This window comes from Hirundo rustica, chromosome 1, assembly GCF_015227805.2.
Source record: "Hirundo rustica isolate bHirRus1 chromosome 1, bHirRus1.pri.v3, whole genome shotgun sequence".
Classification (NCBI taxonomy): domain Eukaryota; kingdom Metazoa; phylum Chordata; class Aves; order Passeriformes; family Hirundinidae; genus Hirundo; species Hirundo rustica.
In genome coordinates this window covers 48,682,162-48,698,589 of record NC_053450.1, presented here as the reverse complement: position 1 = coordinate 48,698,589, position 16,428 = coordinate 48,682,162, and the positions used below count along the sequence as shown (strand labels likewise).

The window sequence follows — 16,428 nt, the reverse complement described above, 5'->3', positions numbered from 1 at the left end:
AGACAGCAAGGCAGGACAAACAGTGAATCAACTCTGGCTTCATTTAGGAAAAATGGCATATAGCATTTTGACAACTTTAATGGGCAGAAGAACCAGTGAAAAATAAGTGCTCTAATGGGGAGAAAAATGCTTTCTAAAGCAGACGGTATTGAGCAACTGTCCCTCTGAAAAAGCAAAGCCACTATTGTAGCCTGGGTCTGGTGTTTAGCAAGAAATCTGTCATCATCTGAAATACAGAAAGCCACACTCTGACTGACTGCACACACAGTAGAGTCTTTGTTTTAGTGGCTTGTTTGCAGCCTAGAAAGGAGCAGGCAGGTAATTCACCCAAGGGTGTATGGTCTCTCTGAAGACCCTGAGACTTTTTTGCTGCTGTAGCTCCTCAGTGCTGTTGCATTAGATAGTCTTGGTCTGTTTTCCTCATGTTGGTTTTGGGGAAGCAGTGAAAGCCTCATGTGTAACTGTGGTATCCAGAATCAGAAAGACAAATGCAAAAGTTAATTAAGAAGGATCACGTGATGGAATGCACTTTAAAGGTCTGGGATTCATGTGGTTGCTCAAAAGCAGTGAAAGTTCCCTAAATTTCACTTCTCATGAAAACCTAAATCTTTACATAGCAACAATTTTTATGAGACTTCCTAGCTGCAGATCATTTCACAGACAGAAATAGTTAGAAGTACCCCTCCCCTACACAGGTTTGCAGAACCTCAAAACATGGGAAACACTTTCTTTCTTCTGTTTGAAAGGAGGATCTGGCACAATAACTCGTGTAGCCTCTCCCAGGCTTGTGACAGACCCATTCCACTCCCAGTGTAGCAAAAGGACTAAATAATGAGAGATGAGAAGCATGATGAGAAGCAATTTCTACTCGCAGTTGTGGCTTGAATGCAAAAGGCTATTAGACAAAGTTTGGTACGAAAGCTGTAGGCTACCTCTAACCTTGCAAGCAATTTCACATTTTTGCCACTGGAAACCACCCTGGGCTGTTTATTTGTTGCTCTGTTTTTTCCATTCCCATATTAATTTCATCAAATAATTGAGTGTCTCAGTGAGAAGAAAAGTACTCAGGCATTACAAAATAAAGGGCACATCAGTCATAAATCTGCACTTCCTGAATGACCATCCTTTCAATCTTAATGAGGCAGAATTATTTCAAGACTGTTTTGAGTGATCTGTACCATTATCAATATGTTTAACACCCCCCAAAAAATTTAGTAATTACTATCTCAGTCCTAAGTTTGCTATCCAGGTGGCAACTTTTACTTATGAAAAGGCATGGGAAAAAAAAAAAACAACAACAACAACTCATTTCTTTTTAAGGAGAAATGGCTCATAGCAAAATTAAAGGAAGTCTTCTTTCACACATCTGAGCCTTTAGAAATCAGTTGTCCTTTGCCACACAGCACTGTGCTTGAAGCATGGAAATACTGTTAAAAGAAAAGGACTTTGTGAGGAAAATCCACAAAGAGGGATTTCCTCATTCAGGAGAAAGATTGCTCATGGGCAAAAAAACTGTTTATGGACTGCTGGCAGACTGAAGAAGTAGAATAACTCTGGGTCCATCAGCAAATAGGAGCTCATCCTTCCAACATTTCACAGAGCAACAGCAGAGTGTAATGGCAAGCAAGGCAATTTTAAGGGGTTTTCTTTTTTTTACTGTTTGGTGGTAGTGGTGTGGGGTTTCTTTGCTTTATTGTTTACTAGCCTTTTTTCATAATTTCCCTTTTCTTCTTTCCATGACATACTGTTCTCTCTCCCCAAGTTGTAGAAAAAATGGACAATGTGACAGGTGGCCTGGAAACATCCCACAGAAGATACACAGAAAAGCTCACAGAAGTGGAGAGTGATCTGAAGAAATTAGGTAATCTACACACAAGCAAAGCCCCTTTGTTTTAGGGACCTGGGGTGTTCTCCTGGCAGACTGAGGCAGGAGATTTGTCTGAAAAATCTCTGCCTATGACAAGATACAGCACTTCCACTCTAGTTTCTCAAGTACTTGGGAAAGTACTTAAAAATAGTATAGATGAGCTCCACTTAGAAGAGCATTTTAAGAATACTTCAAAATGTACAGTTCCCACTGAAGTCACTCTGAAAGCAATTATATTTAAATAAAGAGACCCTTAAATGTTGTCCTCAGGAGAGAATATTCTCTGAGGAAGAGATGTAAAACATAGCAGAAGCTGTTCTACAGCACAAAAGATTCTACATATAATGAGCACCTGTCACCCAGTCATCCTGATGCTGTTTTAGCAATTAAGATTCAAAACTGAACGCCATTTTGCAAGGTACACAAATAATCATTTATTCAAAATTCATATGTCTGACGCAAGTCTATTACTTCCATAAATTGTTTCTTGATCATTTCAGGGAATACAGGACGAAAGATTGTTATCTCTTTGAGTCTCCCAAGTGCTATCAAAGTTCTCATTTTTCAGGAAGATGTAAAAAAAAAAAAAAAAAAAGATGGATAAAGACTCTTCTCTCTAAGTGTACATTTTTACTTTTCTTCCTACACATAGTTTTTATTGTAGAAGTATTATTATACTCATACATACATGTGATTCTTGAAATAAATTTTGTCTAGTTTTGTAAACCATATATTGAGATGTATTTATAGGAAAACTTCCTTGCTTTCAGCTTGAGTATAGATTTTTACAACTTTTTTCCCTCAGAAAGGAGCTTCTAAAGTATTTGCACGCTGCATTTAATTCAAAGATGTGGGTTAATTCAGCAACATGTTCTTTTACTGACACATTTACAGAAGTAAATGTTACACTTTAAAAGCTCATGCAACCTTTTGGATTCTATTTGGGTTATTATATTATGCTGATTAAATTTTCATGACTTGAAGCACTTTTGCTTCTTTCATGCCCACATATTTTTACAAACTGCTGGATGGATGGCCAGTGAGATGCTCAGGATTATCAGTTCTCATTTAAGTGGACTTGTCATGGAGGAAGTTAGGAAAGTTCTGGAGCAGTTTGAGTAGGGGACATGAAAGTAAGAGAAGTGCTGTAGGGCTGGAAGGATAAAAGCATGTGGTGAATGGAAGACAGGCCTTCAGGGATTTGCTGTATGTGGACCTGGCAGTTGTCAGAGCTGTGTGAGGAACACGGTATAATATAAGCTATCACCAAGAGGTAAACATAGAGTCAGAGCTGAGAAGATCTGGGAGCGAAAGAAGTGGCAGGGAGAGGAACTGTGCTCAGGAAAATGTCCATCCGCAAAAGACTCCATAAACACTTCAGTCTGAAGTCTCGCAAGGCATCATTTGACGTTTGCCATCATGACTCATTCAATCGCACCAGACAAAAGCAACATGCACAGCTGTATTCACTGTAATTTTACAAAAACCATACTGCTCTCTCTTGGCATCATCTGAAATTATGGACTTCAGACTGTCTAATTCATAAATATAGCTACACTTAGATGAGGACAAAAATGTATGGGTAGTGAAGTGGTTGAGGTCAAGCAAGGGAGTCTTTCCTGAAAGCAAGTATCGACTGCTTGTTTCCTTGGTTTCTATGTTCTGGATGATAGGCTGTGCAATCTCAAATGCTTTATCATACTTGGACAAGCTTACAGAAGTATTCCATAGGGCAATGTAAGCACAAGCAGAGAGGTTCCTCAAAGATTAAAGGTTTTGTCTTCCTCAAAATCAGAACATGAGGAAGCAATAATGGCAAAATAAATGCCATTGAAAGCAATAGTAATGTATTAGAGAGAAAGCCAGAAACATATCTTATTCTTACATGTCTAAAGTAGCCTGCTGGCAAAGCTTTTGTCTCTAACCCAGATTGCTTTAAAATAAGTATGAGAACTTACTTAAAACTAAACCAAATATTTTAAAAATTGGAACTATATGTACTAAAACACAATGAAGGTATTCCACTTGCAATGAAAAGAAGAAAAAAAGCATTAACAGATAAAATAAACTTCTGAGCTTTCAGCAAAATCCAGTTGTAGCTTCAAAACCTACACTTGCTGATACCTCTTTAATGTTTTGAATTCTGTTTCCCATTCAGTTTTCATTCAGAACATAGCATTCTTGACTGCATATACTCATCAGTTTCTAACCATAGTTTTTTCTATTTGTGATGATAGAATCACTGTTTGGTTCTCCTCAGCAAGACACAAGGTCTCCATCAATTCCTCCTTGCTTTTTTTTCTGTCTAGAGGCAGAACTTTGCTTAGTGGTTTCTCTTTACTGGAAAAGATAGCATAAAAGTTCTACTGAACTGTTTGACAACCTGACTGTTCTTAAAATACACTGTGCTGTTTTATACTGTGTTTAAAAAAAAAAAATCTAAAGCCTTTCCATTTCTTTTTTTTATTCCTGTACAACAGATGACCAAGCTGGACAAAAAGCCTTGAATACTAACACTGAACTGTCTAGCTTCAGATCTGACATTCTGGCTCTTCGTCAGCAACTTCATGACATTGCAGAGAAAACTACCAGAAACAAAGACACACTGGAAAAGCTGCAAGAGTCTGGAAATGTATTAGATGAAAGACAGAGCCAAATGAAAAGTGCCTTAGATAGTAACTCTTTCATGATCATCAGTGTCAATAAGACTCTTCAGGCATATACTGGATATATCAACAATCTTCAACAAGACACAAGTAATATACAAACAAACCTGCAAAGCCAAGAGCATTCTCATAATGTGGTCATCATGAGCCTGAACAATTTAAACCTGACTCAAATACAGCAAAGAAATCTTATCAGTGTCTTACAGAAGTCAATGGAAGACACAAGCTCAGCTATTCTAAAAATCAAGAATGACTTTCAAAATCTGCAGCAGGTTGTCCTTCAGGCCCGGAAGGACACTGACTGGCTTAAGGAGAAAGTACACAATTTACAGGCTTTGGCTGCCAACAACTCAGCAATGGCAAAAGCCAACAATGATACACTTGAAGATATGAACAACCAGTTCAGCTCCTTCAGTGGGCAAATGGAGAACATCACCACAATTGCCCAAGCCAACGAACAAAGTCTAAAGGATCTCCAGGAACAGCATAAAGGAGATGAAAACAGAACTGCTGCCAAATTCAGCCATCTGGAAGAAAGGTTCCAGGTCTTCGAAACTGACATAGTCAATATCATCAGCAACATCAGCTACACTGCTCATCACCTACGGACACTGACGAGCAATCTCAATGAGGTCAGGACAACTTGTACGGACACTTTAAGTAAACACTCAGATGAGCTGATTTTTATGAACAGCACGCTAGCAAATATTCGCATAGACTCTGCATCTCTCAAGGTGCAACAGGATTTGATGAGGTCAAGGTTAGATGTTGAAGTTGCCAATTTGTCAGTAATTATGGAAGAAATGAAGCTGGTGGATTCCAAACATGGCCAGCTCATCAAAAACTTCACTATCCTACAAGGTATGCAGCTTGCCTAATGTGTGTGTTGTGAATTCCTGCTTGCATTACTTCTTTAGTGGAAGTTAGTGCACGGTGGTACAGAGTCCTGGGGTTTTCCATTATCTAATCCTAAACTTTTGAAATGTACGTGTAGCTTGAATTTTCCATACTATTTTTTCTATGCCTTTTTTACATAGCTAAAATGGGGATGTTATGAAAGAAGGTTCTGACTTAGCAAAATTTTATTCTGGCTGACTGACTGACCGGATCTGCTTTTGATTTAGTTTCTAAAATAAGTGAGCGAAGGTGTGGAACGTCAAGAAACCAATCCCCAGTAAGAAGGAAATGGCTAAAAAATATATGTTGGACTATTCCCAGAAAGGTCCACCCTTACTTAAAAACAAGTTGCTATTTCACTTTAAGCCAGTTGTTAGTCTGCCAGAAAACATCCTACTTTGCTTAGTTTTTAATCCAGGGATGCTTTATTTTCTCCAGAAAGAAATAGCATCAAGTTTAGGAGGTTTCTCCCAGCCAAATATTATCCCAAATGAAAAGAACACTCTTATTTCCAATCAGAGGTGAACCAGTATAAAACTAATCACAAATATAAATCCATAGTTCCAAATAAACTAAGGCTGCATTAGAGCCAAGATTACATGTCAGTAACCTTAACCGTTCTCATTTCAACCAGGCCTAAATGATTCCAGCTTGGAAATCTGTCTCCAGAGGGGTTTGAATTATGTAGATTGGTGCTGGGGATGGGAAGGTATTGACAAGGGATTTGCTCATCCATTAACAGAATCCCAAATTGTTTTGTTGTTTATTGCTGTCACAGTATTGCCATTTCCTCTTGTGGGTTATTGTTTCCTGTCTTGTTAGAGCTGGCCAATTTGCAACTTCTGGTCTTTCCCACAGTTGGCCTTTTGCTCACTGTCATTTTGTCTCTTTTTGACACCCCATTATTGACAGACCAACAAACAGGATAAGGAGAAGAAGTCCTGGGTCTAAGAACAGAGATGAGGCTAAAAGGAGAGGGGGAGCGTGGCAGAGTGAGGGAACATGACCACCAACATACAGGACTAGTGCACAAACTGGTAGACGCTAGTGCACAAACTGGTAGAGGCTAGTGCACAGAGTTTTGCAGAGACTGGCCCCTTGGCTGGTCACCTGGGGCACAGTGTCACTGTCCAGTTCACATGACTGGGTGTGTCAGAGTATTTTCTGTATCCTGTATTTTATGGAAGTCAAGGAAAGAACAACAGTATACTGACTTATTAAAGAAATATGGGTATTGATCTAGTATCAATACCCAACTGTGACGGACAAAAACTCTCTAACAGTTTAAAGTTAGAAAGTATTACGGCCGGGCAGCACGTGAGATATTTCCCTAATGTTCACAGGTAATTACAAAGCCTTTTATTTACAAAAGTGTTGAATACCCCAAATACAAATACATATTCATACCCTTCTCACCTCCCATTCTTCGCTTTGTATGCTAATTGGCAAAAAGGCTATTAAGCATGCGTAGTTTGTTTCTTAAAATGAGTCGGAGGTCTATTCTGGGGAGGGGTCACCCAAAATGAGGAAGTAAGATAAGTCTTCCTCGTCCTGATCCTTCTACCTTTTCAATGCATTCCTGACAAAGAATCCTTGGTAGAACTTACAATTTCCTGTGTTGAATGGGTTCTTTAAGCAGGAAGTCTGCAGTTATCTTATATCTTATTTACCGCATTTTGGTTTTTTGTTACAAGCACAGCTACATAAACATAAAGCTGACAAGCAATGAGTTACTAAATCTGCGACAGCTTATCTAAGATCCGGCTTCTGTTAACTGCGAACAAAGCTTACCTATCTACTTCAGCTAATTCAGCAACTTATTATCTTAACTTTCCTAAAAATCCTTAATTCTTCAAAATTAATGTCTCAATATCAGACCTGGAAAGCAGCTGCACTATTACAAGCACTGATGAAAGCAGCTGTTAGCCCAGTTTCTGTGTTGTTAAATATCCAGTGGCGCTGGTCTGAGGTGTATTAAACAAGCCCACCCCACGCGGGCTTTTTGTTTCATTTTCTGTGCAAATCCCCACTTCGCATGTTTACGTTGTTTCAGGCCCTCCTGGTCCAAGGGGACCTAAAGGTGACAGGGGCCCTCAAGGTCCTCTTGGCCCCGCTGGCCTAAAAGGACAAAAAGGAGAGAAAGGAGAGCCCGGACCACCAGGACCTGCAGGTGAGAAGGGCCCACCTGGGCCAGCCGGGCCACCAGGAGAAAAAGGAGGGAAAGGTTCAAGAGGATCGCCTGGCTCCAAAGGTCAGAGAGGTTCTCCTGGCAAGACAGGTCTGCCCGGACCAAACGGAGACCCAGGGCCGCCAGGGCCACCAGGCAAGGATGGTCCGCCAGGGCCTCAAGGCCCACCAGGATTTCAAGGCCTGCAAGGAACTGTGGGAAGCCCAGGGCTACCAGGACCGCGAGGACTAACTGGACTACCTGGAGTCCCTGGGCTGCCTGGTCCGAAGGGCCCCCCTGGCCCACCAGGGCCGCCAGGTCCAGGGATGCCAATGGCACTGCAGAGTCAACCTACGCCCGTACCCGAGGCTAATGGTAAGCCATCAACACGCTGCATGCTGTAGATGGGTGTGGGTTCCTCCATTTGTTACAAGCCCCGTTACTGCTCTGTTGGGTTACCAGTAACAGGCTTAACACAAAAAACATTCACACCACAGGTTGTTCTCCCCATTGGAAGAACTATTTGGAAAAGTGCTACTACTTTTCAGTTGAAAGAGAATTTTTTCAAGACGCAAAGTTATTCTGTGAAGGGAAAGCATCGCACTTGGTTATCATCAACAACAGAGAGGAGCAGGTAATTATCGTCTCTTCCTGTTTTTCAAGGAAGGAATTTGAAGTTGTTTAAGATGTAGAAGCCACAAGATAGTGGAAATCTGAGAGCACCATGAATTCATTTAGTATGAATTGATTGACGCATTGATTGACCTAGAATTTTGTCTACCCTTTCCTGATCAGCAGCTTCTCCCTGTGCAGAAGGGTAGTGTGAGCAGAACTGATGCTGGCCCTGAAGGTGGTGGGGACAGAGCAGTCAGAAAAGCTGCTGAGAATTGTAGAAGTTTCTAACCTTTAAAGATGGAATCCATTATGCCTTGTGTACTATCAAAGTATTTTTTTGCAGCAGTAAATATAATTTAATTTTAAATTATCTGACTAGTATGATTCAAAAGTATCTTTAATCTAACTATATTTTTAATACTATTCAGCATGGCAGTGGGGATGTCAAGGTACAGTTCCTTACTCTTTGGGGTTTTTTCAATTTTTATCTATAAGATATTAGCTGTGACTTTATGTCAACTTAATTTTCATGCCTAGCTCTCTCTACCTCATTGCAAATGTTGAAAGGGATTCTAGTCTGGGCAAGGGGTCCTGAAACAAATCGGCTTAGAAAAATTTCTCTGGCCCTCCCTATTCTAATAACAAGAGGCTTATGAAACCATTGTAGTTTATTGGCTCCAAAGACGGTTGTCCTTGTTATGGACTAAGATTTTTCTTTCACAGCAATGGATAAACAGGCAGATTTTTGGGAAAGGCAGCTTCTGGATTGGACTAACAGATTCAGAGAAGGAAAATGAATGGAGATGGTTGGATGGATCCTTACCAGTTTACACGTACGTAAATAAAAAGCAATGCTATCACTCTTGCTGGCACTTCTAAAAGCAGCATCTAGAAATTATCTAATGGATACAGATGGTTGTAGATTCCAATAATTTAATTTGTTACTGAGGGTGCTGGGGTTCTTTCTCTCTTCCTTCTCCGTGCACAAGGATTCCTTTCCTTGCCAGGAAGAAAACTGAATGTTGAATGAAGGAATCACATAACTACGCAGCACAGTGTTTCTTGCCAAAACTTTTGCTTCTGACTTTTATTACAAAGCTGAGATGGAAAGCACAGTTTTACTGTTTTGGTTTGAATTTTCCTTATTTGCATTACAACTGGCTATAAATAGACTACTCATTCTGATAAAAAATGACCAGTCTTTATCTAAACCACAAATCCAAGTGGAAAGCATTTAACAATAAGGAAAATGCATGAAATGAGGGCGTCTATATTTTGGCCAGCTGAGATCTGAATTGGCAGCTTTCCAGGAATCCTAGGGCTACACCTAATTTGTCCTAAATGGAACAGATTGCAACCACCCAAATTTTTAATACTGAGGAGTAGAGTAAAGAGTTTATACATCTGAACATGCTGTGCTTCAGAAAAACAGGCTACATAGTCAGATGTTACGAAATTATTAGCTGTGATCTCACTGGTGTTCATTTAGATGAAAAACATGGAAAAAGTCAGATTCATTTCAAATGAGCCATAATATTTTCCCTTTTTTTCTCCTTTCCCATTTTCATCTTTCTTCCTCTTTATGGCAGCACTGTGACTGATTGTAAAGGTGCTGCTTTTAGTAGATTTTCACTACACCATGGTTTTAGGTGCTCTGTCATAACCTCAGAGATGTTTGTTACAGATTTTTGGAGTATTTCGTTACTTCTGGAAAGCTGTGTGTCCTTCCAGGTTTCTGATTGGATGCTCTATGTCATGCAGGCATATTTTTTAGCTGAGCTTGGACTGTGTCAGCCAGCAATCACAAGCTCCCTTCAACAACCTGTTTCTTAAGAAAATGGAGCTTTTAAGTCCTGAGTTTGGAAGTGTTTCTCACTCATTAAACAAAAACAGGATGAGGAAACACTTGCTGCAAGATTTTTTACTTCCTACGTTCAATTTTGCCATCAAAGCTAATGATCTCAAAACACGTGTGTAAATATACTATGTGCATTTCTTAAAAGTCTATAGAATTCCCTTCCCATCTGAGCATGTGTCCCTAAAACACATGGATCTTTGCTGTTCCTCCCAAGATGCCCACCTTTGGTGCAGTCAGAAGGCTGAGTGCCTTTGCAGTGAGCAAGGGCAAGCTGCTGCCATTTTGGCAGTGCCTCGGAGCCCGTGGGTTCTTCTCAGTCCCATCTGCCAGCGGGAGTGCGGTGTTTGCAGGCTTGGAGCAATGCACATGGAGCATAGAGCACTCCCAGTGTGTGTGCATGTTACACTCAGAAACTAAAATAAAGTTCATTGGTCTAAATTTAGGTCTCTGAGTTTTGGCAGCCTGAGGCCAAATAGATTCCCTTCTCTGTAACACATCTGTTTTCCATTTTCAGCAAGAGTCATGTATTGTTTGTTTCAATGTGTATTTCCCGTTCAGAACAGACCTCATGATGTTTTTGTTAATTTCTTGTGGTGAAAACCTGCCATGTGTGCTGTGTTGTGCAATCATATCTCTTGCTTTTTTTTGTGGAAAGAAACTGGAAAACTGGGCAGCCTGATAACTGGAGTCATGGGCATGATCTAGGGGAAGACTGCGCCGGGTTGATCTATGCTGGGCTCTGGAATGACTTCTACTGTGAAGATGTTAACAATTTCATTTGTGAAAAAGACATGGACAAAGGTAAGCAAGGCCCTTGATTTGTATATTTCATCTTGCCCGTAGTAAACGTCCCACAGCTAGAGGTGAGATCTTGGCTAAATGCTACGGCAGTGCCTTGTTAAGGAAGGAGGGAATCACATGTGGAACACTTCTACTCAGATCCAGATGCAAACGCTGGATTTATTGCATTTGGAAAAAGCAGCCTCGAAGCTGGCTATAGCCACAGCATGCTCAGCATCTTGACCATTTCCTGTAGGCTTTACACATGCCTAAAATTTTGGGCACAAAATTTGGATGCTAATGATGATGATTTGGCACATGCTCCAGATCCTACCCACACTGGAAGCTATTGTTACAGGGTCAGTGGCCACACAACAGGGAGAGCTGGCCTTAGGGTGGCTCATGAACCAGCCTTCAAAAACTAAAAAGAATTTGTTTTGAAAGTTTATGCAACAGGAGGCACTTGGTGACTGCTAAGGAGATCTCAAAATTCCCATCACTGCCAGGAGATGTCCCATGGGACTGAGAAGCTGAGTCCCTAGGCCATAAGCATCTCATCTGTTGCAGCTGGAGTGGAGGACTCATAAACTGCCAGTGTGGCCCAGCAGTCATCCAGGTGTTTGCTGCAGGGCATCTCTTTCTGTTGACACAGGCATTTCTGCAGGAGCAGAGGGCAGGTGGTTCCCATGGCTGCTTAGAGCCCGTCCCCATCGTCACAGAACGCGGTCAGAGCTGGTGTTTGTGTCCATGGTGGGGCTCTGCCTGAAACGTTATCTCCTGTTTAAACATTGCTTTGCCAAGGGTGCCTGGCTCCTCCAGTTGGAAGCTCGTCAGTTGAATTTCAGTGAAGGCAGACTTAAATGTCAGCTAGAGCCAAAATTACATCCCATCCATAGTCCCCTAAGACAAAACTAAGCGCTGAACAAGATTTGTGTGTATAATTCTGTTTGGATGTCCAGAGGGAAGGACCAAGTGTAAGTAACAATATGACTTACCCTGGTTTTCCTACATACATTTGTTATTTTAAGAAGACTTCAAGGTTTACAAATATTTATCCTCTAAGACTTACAGGACATGAATATGAGTCTGTTCAAATTTTTTACTAACCTTTATCTCTGTAAGTTTTCTTTTTGGAAATTTGTTTAATCTTCACAGGCATTTTTCAGTATTTTTTTTTTTCCTCTTTGTTTTTCTTGTTTTCTCTTATCCTGTAGAGCAAGTTCTTGGAGTGTAATAGGCTGTGACTTTACAGATACCTTCATATCAAGGAAATTTATGTAAAGAAGAAGAAAATCCTGGGAAAGAGCAACACTGACTTCCAAAAATTGAAAAAAAAAAAATAAATAAAACAGAAAAAAGCAAGCACTGAAAACTGATTTAAAAGCATCAAGAAATTCAGCAGTAACTCTTCTCCAGCATTCCGTAATTATTTAAGGCCTTACAACCCTCAGCATCAGGAAATACTGTTGGACTAATTCTGTTTTAGATTTTCTTCCCAACCAGTAACCACATCCATAAGCAGCTTGTGTCTCCTGAGAAAAGACATTCTATCAATCTGAGTAAGACTGTTGGTCACTCATAGAGAAAAACATATAAAGCAACTGTGTAAACAGTTGCTTCATTTGCTAAAATCCCAAATGTAGGAAAATTATACAGATACACGAATATATAGATTTTATATAAATATATATATATAGTCCAACTCTTATCAATAATATGGAATATACTTTTAAGAGCTTTTAAAACTTTGTATTTTTGTACAAAATATTTGCTTTTTACAATTGTTCTCTTTTTTACTGACTTTTTTTACAAATATAGTGCACAGGGGCCAAAGAAAACAATAAAGTTACTAATAATTCATTAAGGTTTGCTGTCAGGCCTAGCTCAGCTATAGAGAAATATTTTTCCAGTTAGAAATATTTTTACTTTCCCAGATGATTTGTTCTGGTTAAATAACTTTAAAAGCAGATTTTAGATAGTGTTTTCCTTACTGTATGCAGTCTAGTCTGCATGTGTAACAACTAAGTTGACTAAGGACTAGATACTCATTATAGCTCAGATCACAGCCAGTGTTTCATTGGGGTAATATGGAAAGACCATTTTAATAAAAGCTTTTCCTTCCTTCCTTCCTTCCTTCCTTCCTTCCTTCCTTCCTTCCTTCCTTCCTTCCTTCCTTCCTTCCTTCCTTCCTTCCTTCCTTCCTTCCTTCCTTCCTTCCTTCCTTCCTTCCTTCCTTCCTTTTTTCTGCCTGCCTACATTCCTTCCACTCAGGAGGAAATTCCATGGAAGTAAATCTCCAATTTTTAATAATCCTTTTTGAATGTTGTCATTCCTTCTCATAAGGAATTCTACCCCAGTAGGTGCCACACATACTGCAGGTCAAGCTCTTTCACTGCAGGTGAGAGACTTTATGAAAAGAGAAACAAAGAAGCTGCGCACACTGAAATATTTGTTTTTAAGACGGATTTCATGATTTGGTGAGAAAAACATGCCATACTCAGGAAAGTCTAATAAACTTGCACTTCTCCAAAGTGCTTTGTAAATTGATCTCTCTGTTTTCTTGGACCAGTACTTCTCTCCCAAACAAAGTAGAAAATAAAATATGCTGCAAAGCAGAAAGAGATTATATCATTACCCAGCCAGTTTCCTCCCCAGTCCCACGAGCCATTGTTTAGGCAGCAATATTGCTTATCAGGAATTTAAAAAATTAGCAGGTTAATTCATTAGCAGAAAACTTGGTATTTGTTTCCAGTTTTTATACCTTTCTCATGGCCACATGCTCTACAATGAAGGAAGTTGTTTTGGCTTCTTGGGAAGGAGAGCTGTTTTTCCTTTGCCTCCTGACCTGCCATTTACCTTGGCTGAATGCAGATAAGTTTGTTGAAATACTCCAGCTCTGTTGGAAAGAGACAAGATTTTGTACTTCAAATTTTCAAATATTGCTCCTATGAGCAACCAATTAAAGACTGCTGTTTATTTACTGCTCACACTCCCCCTCCAGTGTTTTAAATTTCAATTATAGTCTTTTTTTTCAAAATACACAAAATGTTACATTTGGGAATCTGTCCTGTGGATTCAAATTAGATTTGAGACAGGAACAACACAAAAATACCATCTGCTTAATTACAAGTGAAAGGTGTATGTATTACAGCTGCAGAAACCCTGTGTCACCATCATGGAGGCAGGGCTTGTCTTCAGACAGTCTGGATTTTGTGAGCCTTTTCTTTTAGCTTTTTCATAAGGTTTTGAATACAACTTGATTCTGTCATGCACTGTCATGCTGTACCAAGGAGTTGTGTGTAGAGACATGCTGTAGTGTTTACATATATATTTGCACATTGTCTATGGAGATAATGTTAAACTGCTATTTTTTGGATAATGAGGTACAAAACTAGTGTTTTGTATGCCCAGAGAGCCTCACAAACCCTGGTGAGTGGAGCCTTGAAGAACCACACTGCTACCTTTGTTTTGAATGTTGGCTTATTTAGGTAAAATAAGCCTGTTTTGAGCATCTACCACATTAAATTACATTCTTCATGCTTTTTATTGATGTCACAGACTTCTGTCACCAAAAGAAGTGAATGAGAAATGCTGTTTAAGCCCAAGCTGTATTGCTTCCTTGCCCAGATTTCATCCTTTTCTTCCTTCAGCTACAGCAACGATGGTACATACACAAGATCAGATTATCCAAGAGTTATCTAGTGTCCTCCAGTCAGAGGAATGACAAGCTGAGGACACTGAGAAATGAGACGTGACTGGGCTCACACCCTCCGTTCACACACTTGAATCAAACACTGCATTTGTTAGACAAAACTGGATTAAGAGGGATGCTGCAGTTTCGTGCCTGACGTGTCCAGTCATCCTTAAAATACGGCCTGAGCAGCCAGGCGTGCTGAGACAGACCATCCTTTTGACCTAGTATTCCTGCAGGAAGGAAACAGAGGTGTCCAATGGCAACAAGGATTGAAATCACTGAGAGGACCAAGAGAGTGTTAAGACAGCCAAGAAATTGTCATGAAAGTCAGACCTGCCACTCCTTAATGGGAAAACATCCCCATCAAATCTTTCTGTATGGTTTGAGTAATAATGCAGGTTGTATGGAAAGTTTTAAGTGATCACAAATTATTTTGTCCCAGCTTGAGTTTTTGCTTTCCTTCTTATGCATGAGTATTGTAATTTGTCATATTGAGCACACATTCTCATCATCCTTGTTTCACATAAAATTAAATGCAAGTTCATATACCCTAGCAAGCACTGGGACTGTTGGAAGAAAAAGAGGGAAAAGCAGAGAACGTACAAAGTCATTGTGATTTACATTAAGTTCTGGATTTCTTAATGTCATTTCTGAGTTGTTTCATTAATTTATTTGGAAATGCCTTCAGCTGATTAGAGCTTATAAATCTCAACTCTCATTTCCTTTGTTGTCTATAATTAATACTTGCAAATGGTCCAATAAATGAATCACTAAGCGGAGACATAGAAATGAATGTTAACTCTGTGCCTGTGTGTGTAACCAAGAGGGACAAGGAGATCAGAGAGAAGTGGAGCCAGAACATTCATAGGTATTAAAAATCAAACAGATTAAGCTTTTTCCCATTAATGCCTTCCTTTTCACTTATACCTTCCTGGTTCTGAGCATGACTGGGGCTATCTTATCCCACAATTGCAGGTTTAGTGCCTTGTTCTTGCAGTACATAGGAGTTGGGAACATGGTTTTGAAGGTCTGATCTGAACAAGACCTTTAAGAAGGGCTGAAGCCCTTTGCTGCTTACTGTCCTAGCACACCAAACACCTCAAATGAGCCTCCAGGTGAGGGATGTCCTGAACTAAGTCACATCAGTCCCCACATTAGCCATTATGATGGCTTAAATTGTCTGTTTATAATGGCTGATCTGGTCTTGCTGTTCCTCTTTCTGATGGCTGACCTCCTCTTTTAATTTTCATTTCCTGGCCAGTAGCTACTCTGCTTTTAGCAAGTAGCAGATTGTCTGATCACTGGCAAGGTGAGGAGCTGGTCACAGGGCAGCCACTGGCTGTGGGAAGAAACTCATCTGCAAGGAGCAGGGGAAGGTGGCTGTGTTGATCCACATGTGAGAAAACAAAACCACTTTTTCCCCAGTGCAGGCTCCTTGCCTAGGAGCACAGCAGCTCACACATCTGTAGCATCCAAAGGGAACAAGAAGTCTCCAGCCCCAGCCTCCAGACTTGCTTTGGTTTTCCTCCCTCACTTCTGTGCGTGGCTGTGCAATTCGGAGATGTTGGCTCCTCCGTGAGCACCCAGCTGTCCCCGGAGCAAGCTCTGTGCTGCCCTGTGCAGGTGTCGGGGCTCACCCAGGTGAGAGGCCAGCAGTGGGACAGCTGCCTATGCCTGGCACTCCCCCCAGCTGGGACACCTCGGGCTCCCCAGGGCTTGGGGAGGAGCCAGAGGAAGAAGTTCCCAGTGTTTACCCCACTCAGAGATACCCTGAGCATCTATAAATGGGATAGTAAACTGCCTTTACAAACAAACAAAACCCTTGCTCCCCAGAAACCAGTCCTTCCTAAAACCAGAGCCTATTTGTTCATTCAGCATCTCCAC

General features: G+C 40.5%; 1 protein-coding gene across 1 annotated transcript in view; it reads left to right on the top strand.

The window, feature by feature from the left end:
* COLEC12 (collectin subfamily member 12) overlaps window positions 1-15,337 on the top strand; it is a 95,928-nt gene extending 80,591 nt beyond the window's left edge. The window contains exons 4-10 of the mRNA XM_040074507.2: window positions 1,763-1,861; window positions 4,348-5,394; window positions 7,484-7,972; window positions 8,095-8,231; window positions 8,936-9,045; window positions 10,726-10,871; window positions 12,065-15,337. Of these exons, the coding sequence (XP_039930441.1) occupies window positions 1,763-1,861; window positions 4,348-5,394; window positions 7,484-7,972; window positions 8,095-8,231; window positions 8,936-9,045; window positions 10,726-10,871; window positions 12,065-12,084 (2,048 nt within the window). The 3' untranslated portion in view covers window positions 12,085-15,337. The remainder of the gene's footprint in view (window positions 1-1,762; window positions 1,862-4,347; window positions 5,395-7,483; window positions 7,973-8,094; window positions 8,232-8,935; window positions 9,046-10,725; window positions 10,872-12,064) is intronic.
* Window positions 15,338-16,428: the final 1,091 nt, after the last annotated feature.